Source organism: Notolabrus celidotus, chromosome 23 (genome assembly GCF_009762535.1).
Source record: "Notolabrus celidotus isolate fNotCel1 chromosome 23, fNotCel1.pri, whole genome shotgun sequence".
NCBI classification, from domain to species: Eukaryota; Metazoa; Chordata; class Actinopteri; order Labriformes; family Labridae; genus Notolabrus; species Notolabrus celidotus.
In genome coordinates, this window is record NC_048294.1 from 19,966,018 (window position 1) to 19,988,585 (window position 22,568).

At 41.9% G+C, this 22,568-nt stretch overlaps 1 protein-coding gene across 2 annotated transcripts in view; it reads right to left on the bottom strand.

Annotated features, from left to right (window-relative positions):
* Window positions 1-22,063, bottom strand: part of rap1gds1 (RAP1, GTP-GDP dissociation stimulator 1) — a 34,492-nt gene extending 12,429 nt beyond the window's left edge. The window contains exons 1-5 of one of the 2 annotated variants that reach the window (XM_034676428.1): window positions 21,797-22,063; window positions 14,763-14,870; window positions 13,315-13,437; window positions 10,641-10,766; window positions 3,783-3,929 (exon numbers count right to left, since the gene is read on the bottom strand). In XM_034676428.1, coding sequence (XP_034532319.1) covers window positions 3,783-3,929; window positions 10,641-10,766; window positions 13,315-13,437; window positions 14,763-14,870; window positions 21,797-21,800 — 508 coding nt within the window. In that variant the 5' untranslated portion in view covers window positions 21,801-22,063. The remainder of the gene's footprint in view (window positions 1-3,782; window positions 3,930-10,640; window positions 10,767-13,314; window positions 13,438-14,762; window positions 14,871-21,796) is intronic. The other variant, XM_034676429.1, reaches the window with a different exon arrangement.
* Between the last annotated feature and the right edge of the window lie 505 nt (window positions 22,064-22,568).

Sequence of the window (22,568 nt, forward strand, 5' to 3'; positions counted from 1 at the left end):
TGCTAAAGCTCTGCATCGAATGGTTAGGTTGTTTTTTGTGTTGTTGCTGTCGCGTTGGGTCCACGCTTAAACATTTTGAACACCAAAGTCACATGAGGACGTGAAGAAACTAACAGATTTAAGTGGCTGTGTCAGTTTAAATAACTGTTTTTGTCAATGGAGTATGATGGCTTTAAAGAGAACAGCTTTTTCTGTCTACATTTGGAACCTTTAAAAGTTTTATTCTGCAACTGTTTTCAGATTTATTCACTTTTAATCTATTTAGACCCCATGATATCCAAAATAAGGGTCAGATTTCAAAAAGGCAGTCACACTTCAACTGACGACCGATCAAAGGACGACCAAGTAGAAAAAGTTCGGCATCGCATGCTGGGCCAGCTCGGACTTTTACACACTTTACTGATTGATGCACTCTTACCTTTTGGTCTTATCATGATGCTAATACTGTGTTTTCTGTGATTTTAATGTGTTTTTAAATGTTTTAGCCTGTCTTCAGTGTCTTTTATTTTGCACTGTCAAGGTGAGAAACAGTATTTTGTTTCACCAAGTATGAAAATACGAAAGGAAATGACAAAGTAAAATCTTGAATCTTGATCTTGATTAGTTGATGCATTTTCTTTTAAAAGAAACTCTGCGTAATAAGACATGTTACATACCCTAACTTATGCACTCAGGTGCTGGTTGGTTGTAGGAACATGCATATGGGAAATAATAAAAGAAGCACTGCACATTGAAATGACTTTACTGCGACTTTAAAGTCATTTCAATGTGCAGTGGTTGATGGATTTCTACATTTTGAGAGAATTTGAAAAAGAGATCCCATCACAAGTGGTCCCTGCAGATGCATGATCCAGGCAAGTGTGAACTGCTGAGTTTAGAGCCATCTGTTCGTGATTTAATCACCTTGAACGCATCGCTAATACCAGATATTCATCCCTTGTTTCTCTCGCTCTGAGTCGAGCAGCACGGACGCCATCGTTTTAACTCCACTCTAGCCTCCTCACCACTCTGACTGTTTTAATTTTGATCCACATCGAGAGTGACTTCCTGATTCTTGTCCTCTTCTAATACACTGTGCTCAGGTTGAAATTAAAAAGGCTTAACGGATGACATTCACGCATGGGAAAGAGAATTTGAGGACAAGGGGAGTGGCTACTTGACGTCACTACCCAGAGTTTGTGGTTAGAATAAAAATGGCAGCCTCTCAAAATGTAAATGTTATATTAATTATAATATTAATGCATTAAATTCAACATGTAATATTATGCAGGGTTCTTTTTAAAGGCTTCGTCTGAACTCATGCTGAACTAATAATTACTTCTATTCCTCTTTCTCTCTCTCTTTCTTCAAAGCGACAAACTCCATTCACATAAACAGTCGTGTTACTCTGCAGAAGAAGAAGAGAGTGATGGTGCTATCGCTGCCTCTTTTACAGCTTTTGTTGTGATGAATTAAAGTTTAAAATGGTTAGTCAGGTTGCAAGACACAAAAATACAGATTGATGCAGCAGCGAACAGGAAACAGCTTTTGTTCTGCAAGGTAAAATGATTGTTTCTGGTTGCAGTACAGGAATAGTCCTAATCTTAGGGATGTAGTGGTATTTGCATTAAAACAGGTGATAACTGAAGGATTCTCTCAGCTCTTGCACTAACACCAGGGTTCTCTATGTTTCATCCTGTGTCTGTTTTTCCTCAGGGAGTCCTTTTCACTGATGCAGTAGATTCAGTGTGAGTTAGTGTTGAGTTGTCACATCATTAACTATATATGAAGAGTCAGCTCGATGCAGAAAGCTGCTGAAAGCTGCAAAAAGCCACAAAATAAAAAAAACTCATCCACTCTGTCAGTGCAACCCAAAGCCTCTCATCAATCAGCAAAAGACATCAGAGACTGGTCCAGAGCCAAAAGACACCTTGGCAGGAGGTCTGAGTCTGTCAGATCACACACTGTCTGCTCTCAACAAGCCTGTTATCACAAAGACACAAAGTTTAGCATAGTCCAGGAAACCAGCTGAACGCAGAGACACAGTGGAGAGGAGAGCCGGCTTTAACAAATACCTAGACTGGCAAAAACAGGTACACATGATAATTCATGGAACATGTAGAGATGAGTGCAGTGCATCATGAGAACAGAAGAGTATGCAGGAAAACAAGAGCTTAAACTGTATAGCCGTCTTCTTATTCAAAACCAGATCATTGATTTTAATAAATTTCATATTTAACAGGTTTATAAATATTGTCCTGCACCCGATGAAGAAGCTGGAGCTCACTGATCCGCACACTGTATAACTCCACTGGTTTCAAATAATTCTAAATAGAAGTCTTTGAAGAACTACATCTCTTGTTTCAAATCGTCTTCAATACTGCATGATGTTGATTTTGTAAATTGGGACTACCATTGATAATTTGCTGCCATGGCAAACTGAAAAAGCCGTCTTAAGTCAACTTATTGTCGTTACCCACGCTAATCGGCATCAGAATCACAAGACGGTTCAACAACTTATTCATATTTAGGTTATTGTAGGTCTGATAAGTCGGTCACGTGTCTGAGCTGTAATTCAGCCTCCTGAAATAAGCCATGTCTGTAGCTCTGGTTAATATTACCTGCTCTAGAGCTCTACTACCTGGATGTAAACGAGCACAGCTGACAGATGTCATCTGGGAGCACGGCGTGGTTTGTCAGTATGTTGATCTAGTAAATGGAGATAAAGTTGTATGTAGGCTGTGTCTGGTTAAACTGACATATAACCACTCCACCAGAGCAATGAGGAACCAGCACAGGCATGAGGATGTTAACCTGCAAGGAGGAGCTAGCTCTGCTGGGGGTAGCCACATTCTGCAAACCAATCTGAAATTTTAACCACGTACTCTGTGATCCTTTGTACCGCTGTGCTAAATAAATTCTGAAGTTTTTTCTTGACTTCAACGTAGTTGGTTAGTTGGGATTTCAATTTCTGTTGAAATGACTAAAGAATGAGTCGCTTCTGGGAATCCGTAATCCAGTATTTTGGTTTTATTCTAAGGCATTTTTCGACAATTTTCGCTGCATAAATATTTGTTTGCCAAACAAAAATAGTCTCCCAGTGAAATTTACAGTAACTATTAAGTAGGGACACAACCTGCAAAGGAATCTAGACACTAATCTAGTCTCGTCAGGTTCCTGTAAACCAATGGCGAACCAAGATGCCAAACTAGAAGTTTTAAAATGATAGTTGGAGCACCACTGGGTAGTTTTGAGTGGCTACATCAACTTTGTCAGCAAAGCCTCTGCAAATTGCACCAATTTTGACTTTGTGACATGTTTTGAATTCACATAACAGGGTTACCAAAGTTAATCAAGTGAATCTACAATGGGAAATGAATGGATCCACCAACTTTCATGTCAATCCAACAAACAGTTGTTGAGATATTTTTGTCTAAACTAAACAAACACCATCACTCGATCTGTGCTAGCATGGCTACAAAGCAAGGAGAGAACTAGCTACACATTATGATAAGCTGAGTCTATGAACTTACAGGAGCATGGTAGAGGATGGAGGAAGGCTACGAGACTCAGCAAATATTAATAACTGCTGATTACCTCAGAGGTGAAGATGGAAAAGCAACAGTGCATGGCAGAGAGGTCAGAAAGTCAGTCCAAGAGAGAGAAATCGTGTTTCTGTTAAACCAAACTGTCTAATGACAAAAAGAAAAATCATGAGACATCTTCTGTGTGAAACAAAGAGAACATCCGCTGATTAGTTGTGATTAGTCAACAGTTGTTCTTTGGGGGAAGATGGTCATTACCATTATCATTGCTATAGTTCATCAGCATGCCACAAAAGACAGTCAAGAGCTTCTCATTTTCCGGCTCAGTATTTTGGTAGAGGGACTTAATGTGTTCAGCTACTATCTGAGCCCCTCCTGCCAGGTCAACTGCACTCCTGCCCTCATCTGCAAAACAAAGAGGCCAGGACACAAATCAACCACAAAGCAAAGGAAGAAAAATAAAGAAAAATAAACCACAACCTGAAAAATACATTGAAAGGAATGTTAAATAAGCAGCACAAAACATACAAATCAATGCAAACTGAGGCTAAAAACACAGTCATACTGTCGGATAAAAGAAGTGTACCAGGAATCATTAAGACCAGGACTTTATGACAGGAAGCAAATCAAAGTTTAGGCCGTGTGTGTGTAGTGAAAAAAGACTCTTAGTTTATCGGATTGAGGCTTGTTGTAAGTCAGAGATAGATATATTTAATTCCAGGGGTATAGGTGGCAATAATTCATCAGTTTCCCTCAAGTAGACGATACCTTGGTGGGCTTCAAAGTATATGATTTAGAGGAACTCTCTTGTTCTCTGCTCCTTGTTTCTAATAACCTGCAGCGCTTGATGCATGCTCTGCTGCATGCTCTGCTGCAAGTGATCAGATACCCCTTTTCCACCGAGGCAGTTTTAAGGCCAGTTCGGAGCAGGTGCTCAATTGAGAACCAGTTTTTTGTGTTTTGGTTTTGTGTTTTTCGGTTCCCGGCCAGGAAAACAGGTTCCAAAGCAGCACAAACTATTTGTTGGTCTAGAACCTTGAACCACTTAAGTCAGGGATGAGGGGTGAAGTTGCTGTCCATTGATAAGTTGTCTTCAGGATGTCATGTGATTGCGAGAAGCCAGGAGCAACACCAGCAAACATGCTACGTTGCCCACCATCGTTGTTATTGCGAGGGAAAGTTTGCGCTAGCTCTTCTGGGAAAAGCGATCACCTAGAGGTGACATCATGACGTGGCTCTTCCACGGGCTTGAGCAGGTGAAAAAACAAACTGGTGCCGAGTTGGTTTGCAAGTTCAACCAGCTCCGAACCAGCGCGAGCACCAGCCCGGAGGTACAAGCAGGTTTGCATTAGTTGAAATGGGGGAAAGAGAGAGGTCCTTCAATTACGTACCTCCTGAATATGCATTGATCGAAGCTTGACGTCACATGTCTTTTTAAAACGTGCTGCTGATGATTATTGTCAAAAGATCAGACACATACAGAGAAGAGAAACTGTAGGAGGCGGGGCAGGACAAGCCGCTGTGTATAGAGACAGGGAACGCCAACAAAGTTCAGCAACTCTGTGCAGTTTGCTCCGGTTTTGCATTTCATTGCAACTAAGATGAGCTGTTAGCATCTCTGCTCTGCTGCTGCCGATTCTGTCGGTGCTTCATTTACATTCACATAACCTCAAGAGCTGAAGAGAGGGAAAGTCGCGAACATTTTACTGTGGGGATGTGTTGAATGCCCCTAACTTTTATAGAAAATAGTCATTCTAAAGTAACGTCAGCAAACTTTACATCCAGATGTATTAATTTTAAGTCATCAAGAGGTGGAAATATCGTCTTAATCAGTTTAGAGTTTGAGCGCTCAACACTTAGAAACATTGCGGCGCAGTTTCCATCAGCTCTCTGCAGACAGTAAACATTTATTTCCAGCTGCGTGGTGCTGTTAGCGCCGGTGTTTGTGAATCACGTGTTATCTGCAGTGCAGCTTATTTGCATACAAAAGGGAATATTTTACTCCAAATGAATGCACAATGGCTGAATTAAATGTAAGCAAACAACACTGGTGTACAGTGATGCTATACTTGGGCGTTGTTGTGTCCACATTGCTCTGCAATACTCCCCAAGTGTAAATTGAATCATTTTAAAAACTCCTTTGTGCCAATCTCTATTAGAATTTTTAATAGTAAATAGCCTGTTACGGTTAAGACAGTTTTATGGTGCCATCTCTTTAAGAGTATGCTGTGTGTTGTATGAATGTGTTGTGTGTTGTATGAATGTGTATTATTTATTGTATCTTTTCTTTTTTATTTATGTGTGTTCTTGTGTCATTGTGGTGATTTTTTTAAAGCGCAGGTAACGAGTGCAGCACTGATGTCAAAGACAAATTTCCCTCCGGGGACAATAAAGGACATTGTATCGTAACTTGTAGCTGATAAATGTTGCTGTTGATCATGAAGCAATGACTACAAAGAGAAATGAAGAGGAGATGTCCGTGGTTGATGTATGCACTTCTGGAAATTTAGCAGGAAATACAATGCTTTTTCCTGTCGTTTTCTACGTTTAGTTCCGTTTTGGAGGAGGAGCACGTCAGGCTACGTGCATAGGCTACGTGCATAGGCTACGTGCATAGGCTACGTGCATAGGCTACGTGCATAGGCTACGTGCATAGGCTACGTGCATAGGCTACGTGCATAGGCTACGTGCATAGGCTACGTGCATAGGCTACGTGCATAGGCTACGTGCATAGGCTACGTGCATGGCGTTGAATTAACGCATAAGTATAAACCAGGCTTTAAACCCTTTGCATGCTTTGTGAATTAGTCTGCATCTTTTGGTCTCATTTGCACGGATTTAGCGGGCGCAAACGTCGCTCAACCCTTTAGGTAACCAGGCTTTGAATATACATTACAACCCGATAACAGAATTATAAGATAGATAACAAAGCGCAACATAGAAAAGGTAATGTATTTATATATACAATGGACCCCTAATCCAAGGTACAGCTTCTTTCTGTGGGAAACACTGTATTTGATATATTACAGGTTTCCATAATTCATCTATTTTCCTTCATTTAATCTTTTAAGAGAGTCCAGCTCTTCCTGCACACTTCACATAATGAAATAATTTTGTTGTCCCCGAAACATAAAACACAATCTGAGTACAGGAATCTTAAAAACAAAAGCAAAGAAATAAAATAAACAGCTCACTGACGCTGGAGATGTTTGGTTTAACGCAGTCTTTGTTTCAGATCAAACCTCTTTTAAGAGAGCGGTGCTTTTTACCACTGAGAGACAATAAATCCTCAGCAGTGCTGACTCTCTCTCTAGGAGGGCTTTGTCTGGTACAACAGCTGCCAAAGGAAGCGTTACATGAGTCAGCCCTCACTGTTTCAGTGCGCCTGCTACTTCATTCAGTTGTGGCTGCATGCCACGCCTCAGCAACACCATGTGGATTACATTTCCTGTCCCTCTCCCGTTAATGTAAGGTGCGTCATGTTTGATTTATCCAAATGGGGAAGAAAACAATGTTGCACAAAACAGAAACGCCCGGCAATATGATCCACGACGATGTAGGAATAAAACGGGATGTGTGAAATATAGAAATTAAAAGAACGTTTTTGATAAGATGTATAAAGATGTTGTGGACACACAAGCTAACAAACTGACTGTTTTTCAACATACTCAGGACCAATAAAATAATGAGTTGATATTTAATGTGATAATTATCGATATCAAAATGTTTTCGTGATAACATCTTTTTCTATATCGCCCAGCTCTAATTCCAAGTGTCAATCTAGATAGATAACTTTGTCGTCTTGTCTTTGGTTCCTCTGTGAGACGTTTCAGCACACAGATAAAATAATAATTTGGTTACAACTTGAACGCCAAGAGAGATGTATAATATGTCGTTTTTAATATTTACTGCGAAACTGAGACTCATCAGAAACACATGACCAGAAGCTACTGAAGCGTAATGCACTGATTTCATGAACCGTGAAGCGCTGACGTTTATTCTGCAGACATATCTGCAGGAGTGGATTTTACTTCAAGCTGCTGATTGGATGACAGCCCACGGTAAAGTCTTGGGTGGAAGTCTGGCCAGCTACTCCAGAGGGCCTGAAGAGTTGGCCATGTGTCCTAGAGGTATGTATTGTTGTCAGAGGATAGCTGTTGGGTCCAGAGGTTAGATGTGTCCAGGGAAAATGATGGCCAAGAGGCATCCTCCTCAGATAGTTAAGTCTTTTTCTGGAAGGCTCAGACTCAGGTGTCAGCACAAAGCAGGTCTTCATGTTGAGGTTGTTTCCTTGGCTCCATGATGCAGATAAATGATGTTAAAGCTCAAACCTCTGCATCTTTGTAAACATGATGTTTCTTTGCATTTCATCTCGTCCTGCTGAGGCGGTTTCATCTCTTCTGCAGCAGCCGGTCGGGCAGCGTCGTCCATATCATGTTGTGTTTCTTTAAGGTGGCGAGCAGCTGCCTCTCCACACTCACCCAGTGCGTCTTTCATAAAACGCTGCCAGCTCAGTGAGACCCCCCTCCACTCAAACAAATGTCACTTCCCACCAGATTCCAAAGATGCCCGGCTTTTTCAGCGCGAGGAGAAACCATGCACCAGAACTGACAGCTGTGATTAAAGCCTCCAGAGCGGACTGCAGGATCAGGATTAAATTCTGCTGCTCCTCCGAGGTCGATGTTCAAACACTCACTGTCATTTCTAATATTGGAGGTGCTGTGTGCAGCATTTCTATTATCATACTCTGTTAAATGCATGAAGTCATCAGATCATACGTTTAAAATATTGTTTCCTAAATCAGGACGATATTTCACATCTCTTCATCTCTTTTTCAACTTTAGTTTAAACACAGAATAACTAAAGCTTGAAGAGAAAACACAAGTCAAGCAATTTAAAAGATCTCATCTGCTGATGAGTGTGTACTTGAGGGTTCAAAGTAAGAGCTTGTTATGTCTAACACCTGCACAGTTATTGATTCACATATTGATCTCCTTCTTGGTATCAAGTGGACTGCACTTTCAGCACCTTTCTTTCCCCACAGCTCTGAACACTTCATGTCACTCACGCCTTTACGCACAGACTCACGCACCAAGTCAAATTTCTCTAACACACGTAGATAACGCAGTTAGGGCTCGATTTTCTCCTGCATGCTCACGCCTAAACTGGACCCAAACTAGACTACCATTCGGTGGATGCTCCACAGTTTGCACGCCAGGCTTAGACCTGGAAGTTGAACAGCATAAATGCATAGAAGGAAGCCGCCCGTTGTCGCCTGCCGAGACCGGAGACAGAGCATCAAAAGGAGAGAGTAGAGTACAAACATCCGGTGTGGAGCTGTTTTCGCCGTATCACATACAACCAGGTAGCCTCCTGCTAATTTGTTCATCTGTCATCCATTGTTTTGGTATGTCACATAATAGGTCATCGGATGTACGGCTAAAATTCCACCAGATCCGTCTCCGGTCCGTCATAGATTTCAATTCCAGTCAATGTGTCAACTTCCACTGGTTCTGCTCCGTCTCAGTTCCGGCAATCCAGAAAACTCCACAGCAGATTCACATGACTTCTGTTTACCGGATGTCGAGTACGACGCATCAACAGCACAGAGGGGATCGAGCAGGACGGGAAGTCAGGCACCAAAACAAAATGAAAATATCCGGTTAATTTTCAGAATAAAACACTCTGTGTTATCCCCAGATCGTATTTTCCTTAACTACAACAAACAGTCATGATGAGTGGAGCCAGACCTGGAGTCAACAGGTCAGAGGTTTTCAGAGGACAATAAAGACAACATGGATGAGGAGAGGAGGAGGAGAATCCTTGATTCAGTAATTACTGCGGGAAAACCTCGGTCACATGACTCCAGCTGAAAACGCAGCCGGTGGATGTTGTCAGATGAGAGAGCACGGATCTGAACTGCATAGGAGTGGAGACGGGTCTGGTGTAAATCCATTCTTGCCTGATGCTCGTGGACTGAGATGAAGACAGTAGTCAAACTAAATTGCCCGAATTAGCTACAATCACAGCTCGACTTTAACGTGCAGACATGAGGCTCTGAGGTCATTGTCTTTCTCGAAATCTGTCAGTCGAATACGATTTTGACGTTCGGTATGAAGCTTTGCCGGGTCGCTGAAGAACACCAAACTCATCTTTAAGACGACATGACTTTCATGTTCTGCCTGTTAGCTCTGTCAGACATACATTAGGTAATTTACAGGCGACTACTTCCTCTCTGTTTCGAGTCACATCAACATTGTCTTAGTATTACTTCACCTGAAGGATTCATTTGTCTGTGACTGAGAGCAGGCTGCAGTGAAGCCCAGTCAAAGAACATTAGAAAGACGGCCGTTTATTCTTCTTATTAATCACTTTTAATTTGTGGTCAGTTTGTTTTGGATCCACAAGGCCTGTGAGGATAATTTGGCTTCCAGTAAAAATCGCTGAAGGAACCTTTGACTAAAAATAAGCCAAGCACCAGGGAACAACCCGGCAGGAGCTTGGCTTAAACGCTGCTGGAGAAACTTGGATTTTAAACCTGGAGCTTCTTTCTTCAATGTCTGTCTTGGTTTTACATTTTTAGGTCCATTTGTTTGGAGGAAGAAGAGATCTCTTTGGAGTAAGAGACTCCTGATTAAAGCCTTGTGAAGAGTTTGCAGCCTGCCCTGCTCTGTCTTTAGTGACAGCTAAAAAACACGATGGTTCATGACTTTTGGGACGTGGTTTTCGTCTATTTGGGGGTGCTTTGTCAGGATCAACGTGTTGAATGTGTAGCTGGTATTTTTTTTCATTCATCTGTAAAGCGTCCATCTTTACCTTCCTTCACATGTGGTTCAAAATGAGTAAAATGAACCTGGATGTCAGAGAGGGAGTTTAATCTGTAGTGCTCTTATCGGCTGCCAGAAGCTGCCGCCCGCTCTGTGTGTCCGCAGTATTTCCCTGCATGCAGTGCAATAACTCCTGAAAGCTTTTCTGTCTTTGAAACACGTTATTAAAGATCAAAGCTGTGCCTGCTGCAGCATCTTTTTATGACTTATTTTCCATTAGCTCTGCGATGGTGATGACAAGGCTCATGAGGGATTCAGTGTTCCCTCAGAAAAACAAACTCCTACTTACGGCTGTCGTAACAGATGTTGCCAAGAGCTCTGCCGGTCTGCAGTAAAACCTCCTGGTCGGCGGAGTTTAACAGCTGAATGAGAGGTGGGATGAGGCCGGCTTCAACGCAGGAACTCCGCATTAACTCTAGAGGAGAGGAGAGGAGAGGAGAGGAGAAGCAGGTGAGTGAAATCATCTTAAGGTAAAGTTGTTTAACAGCATCACACTACTTCATCACTAACTTTATTATATGAATGTAGGGGCCAACATGACAGAGACATGCAGGAGCTCAGACAAACAGAGAAACTGATGCTGATCCAAAAGCAGTTTCATCTTTAGTTCAGTTCTTCCTGTCAGTCTTTATGTTTGTCATTCAACTCTGAACTGGACGGATCAATCTCTGAATCAGCAGTTACATCAGCTACTAACATCCGTGCACGTCACATCTTTTAACAGGACCGGTATTTGAAGAGTAGTCTCTGTGACGTCACCCATTGCAGAGTTTTGAAGCCCATCATCAACAGTCACCATATTGGAAATGTTGACTCAACCTAACTTCCTTCCACCCAACATGAGGCAAAGAAGTGGAGTTGAGGCAGGCCTTAAGCCTCCTCGCCAGCAGCTACAGTGTGCCCACCTGTCAGTCAAGTCAGTCATGCGCGTCATTAGGCAAGACTCATAAGTTTATCTCTAAAATAACGAATTCCCATACAGTGTGTGCCGATAGAGAAATTAGATATTCAGACTACACTTATTTTTTTTAACCAGGCTGTAAACATGTTTTTTCTGCTGTAAAGATCGTCTTCTTTGAATGGGTGTGTATGTGGTTTCCAGTGTTTCTGCAGCCAGCCTCAAGTGGATGCTCGATGAACTGCAGTTTTTATTGGCTTCATATTTCAAGACCAGAGGCTGCCGCTTGGTTGATCCTGTTAATGAGGAAAGGTGTTTATAAAATGTGGTGTGAGCACTGATATTAGAGATTGTTATGGTCTCATATCTCTGCACTCTGTGGAACATCTGAAGAAGCTTTGATGATTCACTATTAAACAATAAACACCTGGTACCTTGGACATACATTTACTAAGGATGGGCTTTTCAAGCCAAAATACTGTTCGATAATCATTGGCATCTATTCGACAATTATTTGAATACTTCCCCCTCTGATAACAGCCCATTTGTGTGGCAGTGACATTAAGCAGCAGCAGGACGAGGTGCTGATAGTAGCGGGCACTGACAGCGTCTGTCTCGATCTTTATGTCAATGTTTCTGTGACGCAATGTGGCGTGTGTGTTTACATTTTACAGCCATGCTCGGTCTCTGGAAATACGTGTGTAGTAGTGTGAGATTCAGAAATGGAGAAAATCGCTGCAATTGTCGCTAATGTTTTCTTCTTCTTTTGCTATTTAATGCAGTTAGCGTTCTTCTTCTCCTGTTATTTAATGGGGTTAGCAAACAGCTTTAAGATGCTCTATAGCCACCATCTGGCGGGAATACCGTATTACAACCAGGCACCGGGGAAAACAATGAAAAATTGTACTTTTAAAATGAGAAAATATTCACAGTAACTCTTCAATGTTCACTAAGTTAACAAATATTCGAAAATTCAAAAATTATATTCCGTCCCTAATGTTTATGTTTACCTACCAATTTAAAACTTTGTGTTCTGCTGTATGCCAATTTTCCAATGTTTTAGATTATAACAGTGTAACAGTGTAGTAAGTGTAATAACAGCATTAAAGAAGAGAGAAAAAAGGCTCCACTTTTTGTTTAACCAACTACTCCTATGATATTATTTCTAAAATCAATTTAAGCACTTCAAAGCCTCTACTTCTCCACTTAAGCAAATAAATGCGTTTTCAATCACTCTTTATGGGAAGACAACAGCCAATAGGAGTAGTTTGCTTTATCCCCGAGCTGTAGAATTCAGCTAAACTGTCTCCAAGCAAAGATTTCAAAGAGGATGAGACTAGAGATCAGAGTATCTATGTTAGGTATGAGGAGAGGACCAAACTGTAGCCCCGTTTTTAATCGTGCAGCCACGCTGGATCATCTGCGTTTCAGATTTTCTTTAATGCTGCTGATTAATGCTGATTTGGTGAAGAGGTTTTCACATTAAACCTCGCCCGGTGCCTCTTTATACAACCCAGCCGGTTCAAACTGTCAGACAGAAAGGCGGTCGTCCTCAGCCCAGCAGCCACTTGGCCGCTTGCAGACATTTCCGGAAGCAGTGACAGATAAATGCCAGCGGGCTGCTGCCAAGCTTGGCAAACTGCTGGGGAGTGATCATTAGCTGCAGTGTGGCAAGCTTCGAAAAACCCATTCATTATCCCCAAACCTTTTCTTCCCCAAGTTCCATTCGAGTCGACTCTAAAAGCTCCTGAGCTCACATGGAGGCATTATGGAAATGGAAGCTCTCCGACACAGCAGTTATGCAAGGTCTGAGTCCTTACACAATAACCTCTCAGTCAGTGACAGCTTAGCTCGGAAATGCCAAAAGGGCCCGCTGGAACGAGCAGAGGTCTGAGACAGCCCGTCAATCAAACACGTAACTGTTCAATTCTTCAACTTTATGATGAGTCCACGACCAACGAGGCCGCTACGCTGTCCTGCAGTAATGTCTGAAACTAAAAACTGATCCATGGAGGAACTGGACGTCTGGGTGTTTCTGAAATGATGGAATTTAATCTGAACTCACCGTTTTTGGCCACCTCCGCTATGATGTTGGCTACTTTGGGGGTGCAGGAGGACTGGGGATTTAGCAGACCAGGGAGCAGGGGGAGGACCGCCATCTCCTGGAGCTTCATGCTGGCCTCAGTGTCTGCAGAGAAACAACAGCTTCACTTCAATGCATGCAAAAGGAAAATCATCTATCCTGCACATTTTCGGCGTGTTTGCACAACTTCTTTGACTTTTCATGCACAGACGTCCAACATTTATCTCCTTGCATTATTTGTATTTATAAAGTGACTTGATTCACAGTTTTCTTGAAGGTTTTATTCACAACAAACTGTTTGAGACGGGAAATTGTACATTTTGATGGAGTTGGGAGTAACCTCCTGTCGTCGTCTGTGACGACTGAAATCTGTGCACTATGTGTAGAGCTGGGAGATATTAAAAAAACATGTCATCACAGGTAAATATTTCATATCAGTCGATACCGATAATTATCACGATAAATATCAAATCATTATTTCATTTAAATTTAAAGTCAGATTTTTGCTCCTGAGTGAAAGTTGAAGACAGTTTGTTAGTTTGTATTTGGATTTAGTTTTCAGATAAACTTCTTGAATCCATCATTTCTGATGGTGCTAACAGCAAGCAGGTCTTTAATGTAAGATAAGATTTTTGTGAAGTTTTAGTTTGTAGATTATAATTTTTCACAGGTTGAGGTTATTTGCATAATTTGATTTAAATTTACAACAAAGATATATCAAATGATATTCTGAGTATCAGTTTAGTATAGTATTATTTTGAGTTGTGGTCTGCCCTTTAAGATTACTAAGGGTTACGGGCAGAGTGATAGTTTCCCACAGTGCAGTGAATGCATCACGGTTATTCAGTGTTCAGTTGTCCTACGGTCACGGTGGACATTAAACGTGTTAACAGCAGAAGTTGTCTCTGTGCTCTTCCTTTACCCACATCCTGAAAGTATATTTAATGAAGTGTATTAAGTTAATAGTTAACGCAGAGTCGACACAGTGACAGACTAACGACTCTGCTTTGAGCTGGTAGGTTTTAAGTTTTCTTCGATATATCGGATTTTTATTGAACATTTGTTATATTTATTTTGAGAAATGACACTCACATCAGGCTCTGTCGGACTTAAAGTTTATTGTTATAACGAAATTTTAAAAATAAATAACAGACAACTTGTTAACAAAAAGTGGCCAAAATGTGGCCTTACCCTTTTTTATGGATACTTATTAGATGTATTTGGTTGTCTTCTGTTTCTTTTTGTCTCTATGTTCATTTTTATACATTTCAATGACTTTAATGCGTTTTAATTTTAGTTTGCACAACACCACTCCTCATCTCTGCACACACTCACTGTGTGAATTGGATCAGTATCAGGGGCAGATAAACTTAAATTGGACATCCTGCTGCACTCTCAGCGTGAAAGATGTTAAATCCGGCTGTACTCACTGTTGTTGGCGAGCGCTTTCAGCAGGCAGTCCAGGCAGCTCTCCACGCTGTCTGTGGCGCTGTCTGAAGACGCTAACTTCAGCTTCTCCAGGGCTTCACTTAGGTTATCTGAAAAAAAGTAACAGATACAACTTAAGACTGAATTTATATTTCAGGAGACGATATATACAGAGAGGGAGGCCACATCACAGATTGGACAAACATTCTATATTTTTCAGCCACGTGAACCGAATTTCATCTCCATGTGAAAAGAGGAGTAAATATAATATTCCAGCATGTTCTGAAGACTAATGTTAGACAAGCTACAGCTCATTGTTCTCCGGGATGGAGTCCAGCTGCCTGCAAATCACGACACAATTAATAATAAAGAGATGAAACAGAAGGAGGAACATCCTTTAAAACAATCATGTTTGTTACTGGAGACTGTTCACGAGTCACAATCTGTGGTTTCCTCTTTATCTGCTCTCTAACTGAAGAGTTGGAGGACTTATCAAACTTTTTCACGGACAGCATCTCCGCTGTGTGCAGTCAGCTGATTCTGAAACATGCTTTAAATTTAAAGGTGACATATCACGCTCTTTATCATCAAAATATATTGGTCTAAGAGGTCCCCAAAACATGTCTTTCAAGTTTATGCTCAAAAAAACACTTTGAAATCAGATTTTGGCATGCTTGAAAAACTCTCTTTGTCAGCCCTGCTCAGAACAGGCTGTTTTCTGTGTCTGTGCCTTTAAATGTGAATGAGCTCTCTGACCACGCCCCCTCAGGAAGTGGATGTGCCCTCTGCTCTCCAGCACGTTGATCTAATGTTTACATGTTGGCTGAATATACACGGCTGCTCACAGACCCGCGTTACTTCAACCCTCTGAATTTGATCCAGAATCTGATCCTGACGGAGAGGCGCCTGCAGCAGGACCTTTCTGAACGATTGGTCACAGATTTTGTTTCTTGTTGTTTTATTTGTCAGTATGTCGACGTGTGTCTTGGTACACAGCTACGAACATGTAGCTATGTGGCTATGCTAACTAGCGCTAGCACTTTTCCATGAAAAATAAAAATCATCCACTAGATCTTCAAATCTACAGATGTGGGGAGTAAAACCGACCTTTGTGTTTATTAAGACAGCCTACAACTAGCATGCCTCCCTCCTAAGCTCCTTGTTAGCACACATGTGTGCAGGTAATGAAAAACGGAGGAGGAGTTGAGTTGTATTTTATACAGTCTATGGGCTGAACAAGCTCCGAGCTCTGACTTCCATTGAAGACCGGATGTCGATGTGACGTATGAAAAACACTGAAAAAAATCAGCACACATTTACAGAGAGGTGGAGAAATCAGAACAGGGGCAGAATGGATTTTTTTTCATTTTCGAGGGGTTTGTAGACATGCCAGGGACACATTTCAGGTAGAGAACCATTAAAAAGTCGACTTTGCATGTTATGTCATCTTTAAAACACCTCCACTCAGCGAGTGACCAGAGAGCAGCACAAAACACTTAATGATCTTGAACAAGCGGAGTGAAATGCAGATAGTGCCTTTGGCTGTTTAAAAATGATATCCCAATACAAATTATGTTGAATCGATTTTAATCCACCCTTATTTGTATCGATTTTTTACCGATCTGCGATATATCGTTACATCCCTACCATCGGGTCAAAAAGATCATTTTAACTAGTATAAAAAAAGTGTATCTAAATCTGACTACCAACCCCAGCTTTAATAAGATAACTGAAACCCAGATGAGTCATTAACAATGACAGAATGATGCAGGCGTCTGGATATGTATCTGAAATCCTCCCAACAGACATTCAGTGGGAAACGATGAGGCAGAAAACGCAGTATCATCAGCATGAAGCAGCATCTAAACACACTATACACCACCCGTGTTTGTTTACGACACACACCCCCTTCTTCTTCATGTGATGTCTTCTTCTGCAGCTTCAGCTTTACAGGCATGCGTTTCAGCTGTCACACACGTTTCACTCACAAATACAACTTCCCCCTGAGGTCCAGCGTGCAGCTCTGGTAACAGTACACCGTATTTATCCTCACATGCTGTCCCACTGACACTTCTTACATTACAGATTAAACTCCTGACGTAATGCAGACTGGCATATAGCTGGCATTAAGGTCAGACCGTGTCCCAGGGTGTGCTGCCTCGCTACACTGTTCCAGTTATAACAACATGAGCAGCAAATACATCTGTAGGCATCTCTGTCTCCATGTGTGTGAGTGTTACTGTGGTGTTATTTACTTCTTTTGAATATCTCTGTAGGCCTGTAACTAATGCTCAAATGTTTATGTAACCTTTACTGAGCTTTCACCGCTGTGCTGTTTGAATCGTCATGTGACACACCACAGTTAGCCTGTTAGCATGAAGGAGATTCCTCTTGTGCTGTTTCTGATCATGCTGTATTGCAGATGGATTCACTGAATCAACACTTGGAAGGAGACGAGCTCTAGAGACAAAGAGGATTCAAAACGCCTGAAACGCTCGACTTAAAGCAAGAAGGCAGATTTTAAAAGCATTGTCAGAGATGGACCGGTGTTCCAGTTTAAAGAGTGACCCTGTTAACTGGAGACTTTCAGCCGGATGCATCCCTCACAAACGTCTTTAGATGATCATTAAATATCTGATGAGGATATTTGGACATTTGAATAAAAACTAAACTAGGATGCATTCCCGAGGACTCCTTCTGTGTTTCAACAGCTGTTGTAAACTCCACAAACACTGACACGTTCAGCTGAAGGTCTCCAGTTTACAGGGTCACTCTTAAGACTGGAACACCGGGAGCTGACAGAGATGCATTCAAATTATCAGGCTCAGAGAAGACCAATGTTCAGGAGTTATTAAACCAAGTGAATCACAGGTGTGTGTGACGTTATTGTGGACGGAGGGTCCATTTTACAGTCCTGTAAAAAGCCCCCCCCCCCATAAAAGTTCATGGGCCTTTGGAAAGTACAACCCCAGAGCAGGGAATATCCAGGGGGAGATTAACTACCCAGGAACTACATTCAGAGTCTAGTTCCTGCTGTCGAAAGTTCCTTGAAAGGTTCCTACTTCCTGGGGAAAGTTCCTGCGGTGGAGACGCACCTTAATACCAATTTTCAACCGTCTTGCAAGGAGTCATCACACCCCAACACAAACCAGGCAGACTGCACAATCTGATTTAATATTTTCAAACCAGTGATTCTAGGAACTTCGGATCCAAAAATACTCTTCTGACTCAACCGAACTTCAGATAAAAACAAACACGGAGGCAGACTTTGGTTTAAACTCGCTCTCTACCTTTCATTTTCTCTGAACTCCATTAAGAGGACCACAAATGATCACCTGACCCTGCACCACAAAAACTAAACTGATGATTAATAACTGCTGCACATCCATCCATCAGATGTTATGAATCCATTCATCATTCATGTTATTATTAATCATTGAAAGAAACTCATTCAAACATAATTTATTATTTCTGATGACGTGAAGTGAACGTGGCCTTTCTCTGAAACGTTCGATGAAGCTGCGAGATATGACATCTGACAGCTGATCTAAACCTCCAGTAATGAATCTATACGCTCCTTACGTCTGTTTACAGTCTGATGTCATATATTTATATCAAGCCTGGGCTTTAGCAAGATTAATCAGGTCTTATAAATGTCCATTAAATACCAACATGAGCTTTATGAGAATCTGTTTTTGGCTGCGTTTTTACTCACAGTCTGCAGCCTCAGCAGAACCTGATGAGGACTGACCCGTCAGGTTCAGTCCAGAAAGACCTCTAATTACTCCGGAGGCTGACACGCTACTTTCTGCTTTATTCTATTCATCACACAGAAAGGAGAAGATTCCTTTTAATCGTCTGAAATAGTAACAATAACGGGGATGCTGCCAGGCGAGCAACGAGGATACAAACCAGATGATGATCCAGATTGCAGACACTGTTGCAGTGACCTGGTTGTTGCATAATGTGCAATGCACAGCGCAAATCAATCCCCCCTGATAGACATCGAGTGACAACAGGAGCGATCCGGCCTGGGATTAAACATTGTGTAATATCTGTGAACGGTGGGATGAAGAGAGCTCTACATGCTCTTCAGTCTCAGATGTGTGCAGGGTTTTAAATCTGATAAACAAGGAATATGAAGCATGATTTATGTGCATTAGTATCTCTTTACAGTCAGAGAATTAACCAATCAATTATCAGTAGGCTGAGCAAAGCATGCTGCACCCATAGCAAAAGGGAACCAGTTCAACTTAAGGTCCTAATCATGCATTTTTTTTAAAAACGTGGTACACAATCACCGTGTGGCTGGTTTGATTGACAGACCTCTAAACGTGAGACAACAAGTGACCAGCGGAGGACCGGGGTGTGAGTCTCAGTGAGTTAAACTCTCCATACATCATAACTGTCAACCCCACAGCCGGCTGAGCTCAACTGACTGCAGCGCATGTAGCAAGTAGAGATGGGCAGTGATATTCGAATATTCAAATCTGAACAATATAAGTAAAAATTTTCAACGTTTTCACCGGTGCCTGGTTGTAATACGGTATTCCCGGGGGCTATAGAGCATCTTAAAGCTGTTTGCTAAGCACATGAAGTAACAGAAGAAGAAGAATGCTAACTGCATTAAACAGCAAAAGAAGAAGAAAACATTAGCGACAGTCGCTGCAATTTTCTCCTTTTCTGAATCTCACACTACTACACACGTATTTCCAGAGACTGAGCATGGCTGTGAATTTTAAAGCTGTCAGTGCACGCTACTAGCAGCACCTCGTCTAGCTGCTCGTTACCAAGACTGCCACACAAACTGTCCGTTAACGGGACAGGTCTGTGTGCATGCATGTGTGTGTGTGGGGGGGATTATTCGAATAATCGTCGAATAGATGCCAATGATTATCGAAAAGTATTTTGGCTTGAAATGCCCATCCCTAGTAGCGATCAGGATGGTAAACACAGACGGTTAAAGTAAAGTAAAACACTAAAATAAAGAGCTACACAGCTGCACAGAATCGGCACATTGCTGAATGCATTTGGAGGTCCTGACACGAGGACATAGTTTGAACCTTTCCCCCTCTAGGATCCCTCCAAAACAGACTGCCTCTTAGATATCAATTAGACCTATATTTGTTATTTTAAAATGTATTTATCGTCTATATTTAAGTTTTATTTACTTTAATGCTTTTCTGATTATTACCGTGCTTCATTTCTTTTGTATTTTATATTCACAAAAGCTTTGTGTTGGTCCGTGTCAGAACTGAAAATGTCTTCTTGCTGAGTCTGACTGTAAAGCATTAAAAGAGACTCCATCATCGTTGTTATCTTTGATCTATTTGTCGTTAGATTTCTACATTTCAGCAAACTTTCAAAATAAAAGCACTCGTAGATCACCATTGTTGTTGTTTCAGTGCACTCTGGCATTGTGTTGCCATCGTTCTTGATCCATGTTGCTTTTCTGTACACTAGATCAACACCATGTCCGTTCAGTCTTTTCAATCTGAACCTGAACGCATCATTCATGCTCAGGTCTTTCTCTGAGATATGGACTTGGTTTTGAATTAGAAAGCAGTTAAGAGAATCCAGAAGAGTCCGCTCCTCTGAGGTTGAATTCAACTGTCGAGACACAATATCAATACAGCGATATAACGCCACTGATTTGTGCAATTTCATTTATCATACAGCTGCTGCCAATCATCTTTATGTAATTTCAAAATAAAACGCCTCTCTGGAAAGTCTGATTTCCCTTCCGATTCACCACATCACAGCGGTCTTCAGTTCATCAGATATCCTGATGCATCATTATGTGATCGCCTTTAGATCCACAAAGCATCGCACAACGGCTGAAGAGTGGCAGAGAATCACCCAGTATGAGCTTATAATCTATGATCGAATCATTTCTATGACGTCAACTTTTTCAAAACATGTTTCATCTCTCTCTTTTTACTGCTCTTAATCTTTTTATCTGTTCCTAAGTCTTCTTCTGTAATCCCATCCCTCCTTTTATGTGTTCACTCATTCATTTATCTTCTCTCTTCTTTTACTAATCTCTTTATTTTTTATTATCTTTTATTTTGTGTTTGAAAAAGATTGACAAGAGTAAAGCCAGAACATTTGGAGCTCCCCCTGGTGGTTGTCTGCAGTCAGGTCTTAAACCCCGCCTCCTATGTGTAAAAGATGGGACATGGGTCAACTTTAAAAATGAAAACACAGGTCGTGCTCGCTCCAACGCCACACATCATCATCGTCTTCCTCCTGTTCTTCCTCTAAGGGAGGATCAGAAGTGGGACGACTTCGCCTCTGTGCGTTTCACACTGCTGCGCCAGATGTCAGCAGTATTTTGGCGTCATCATTTTTACAATGAGAGGAGAGGGAGGCGTCGTCCACATTTATAAACAGTGTGAATGTGCGTTATGTTTTCCTCCAGGGTTCCTACCTTTGCTTTTTTCAGTCAAAGCGCTATACAATCAAAGTCATCATTACAATAATCAATGAAAACCAGCTTCACAGAGAGCAGTGCGGTACAAACAGCGACACAAAGTGGGCTGCTGGATCCTCTTGCATAACAGCTGTGGAGATGGAGGAGTGCCATCTACACCATCAGCAGCTCTGCCATTTCAGGGGATGTGGCTCCATTCATTTAGCATCTACAGCCCCGAGTGAATCACAACACACCGAAACACTACATTTACACCACATTTACATGGTTAAAGTGGGGAAATCACGAGCACAGGGCGCGGGGAGTGGATGGAGAGAGGCAGCTACCCCACCCGAGGACTGAGGCTCACACGCACGCGCACTTACGCACGAGTAGCTGGTCAGCTTTTCCTCAGAGTTTCGTTAAAATGACACAAAATAAGGAGAATAAAGGGATCTGTGAGGGTGGGATTACTGCAGGAAGAGCTATTACAAACAGGAACACTATGTGACGGTGTAGCGGCGCTCTCTGTTATAAAATCTGACATGTAATGTGTTTAAAATGAATGCACAACACTTCTTCCTCTTAGCTAGTTAGCCCTGTGAGCTAGCTGCTGTTACTCACCCATCTCAGCAGAACGAAGCTCTAAACAGGTAGAATCAGGGGGGAGGGGAGACAGAAGGGTAGCCGGTCTGTGGTTGTCCTCAGCGGGCTCCGGGGCGGGCAGCAGTCCCGCTCTGATGGATGCTGAGCGGCCTGTTCACCGGCTGATACACGGTTAACACATCTGACTCCCTCTCTGTCCACACCGACAGGCAGAGCTGCTGGATCGAGCTCCCTCTGAGGACCGGATCACAGTGACATGACACAGTCAAGCTGCACGACACGGATTACGATTACAGCTTCCGGTTACAGCCTTCAAAATAAAAGCGCTCCTAAGAATATTAAAACGTCCAGTAGGGGTACCCTGGTACGTGTGTGAGGAGTTCTTTAGCTGGTTATAAATCAGACAACTTGTTTTTATGAGCAACAAATGCATCATCAGCATAGAGATTGATCATTCCTGATCAGAGAGAAGATTTTTGATTATGCATGAATAGAGCCAACATACTGTAGCTCTAACAAAATGAAAATGTAATCTTGTGCACACAGGATATTAAAGCTGCTGTTGGTAGTCACATAGTAAACATCTGTTCAGAGAGAGGGACTTTGAATGTCAACACTATCCCTCCCAACCAGATTTCCTCTTAGCCCCCCAGCACAGACAGGTGTGTGCAGTCACAATGGTGCCGGACTCATAACCAATCTGAGGATGTAGTAGGGGCTGCCCCTTAACCAATCAGGACAGAGGATTGGAGATTAGCTCTGATTGGTCCGTCATAACGGGAACGAGGGG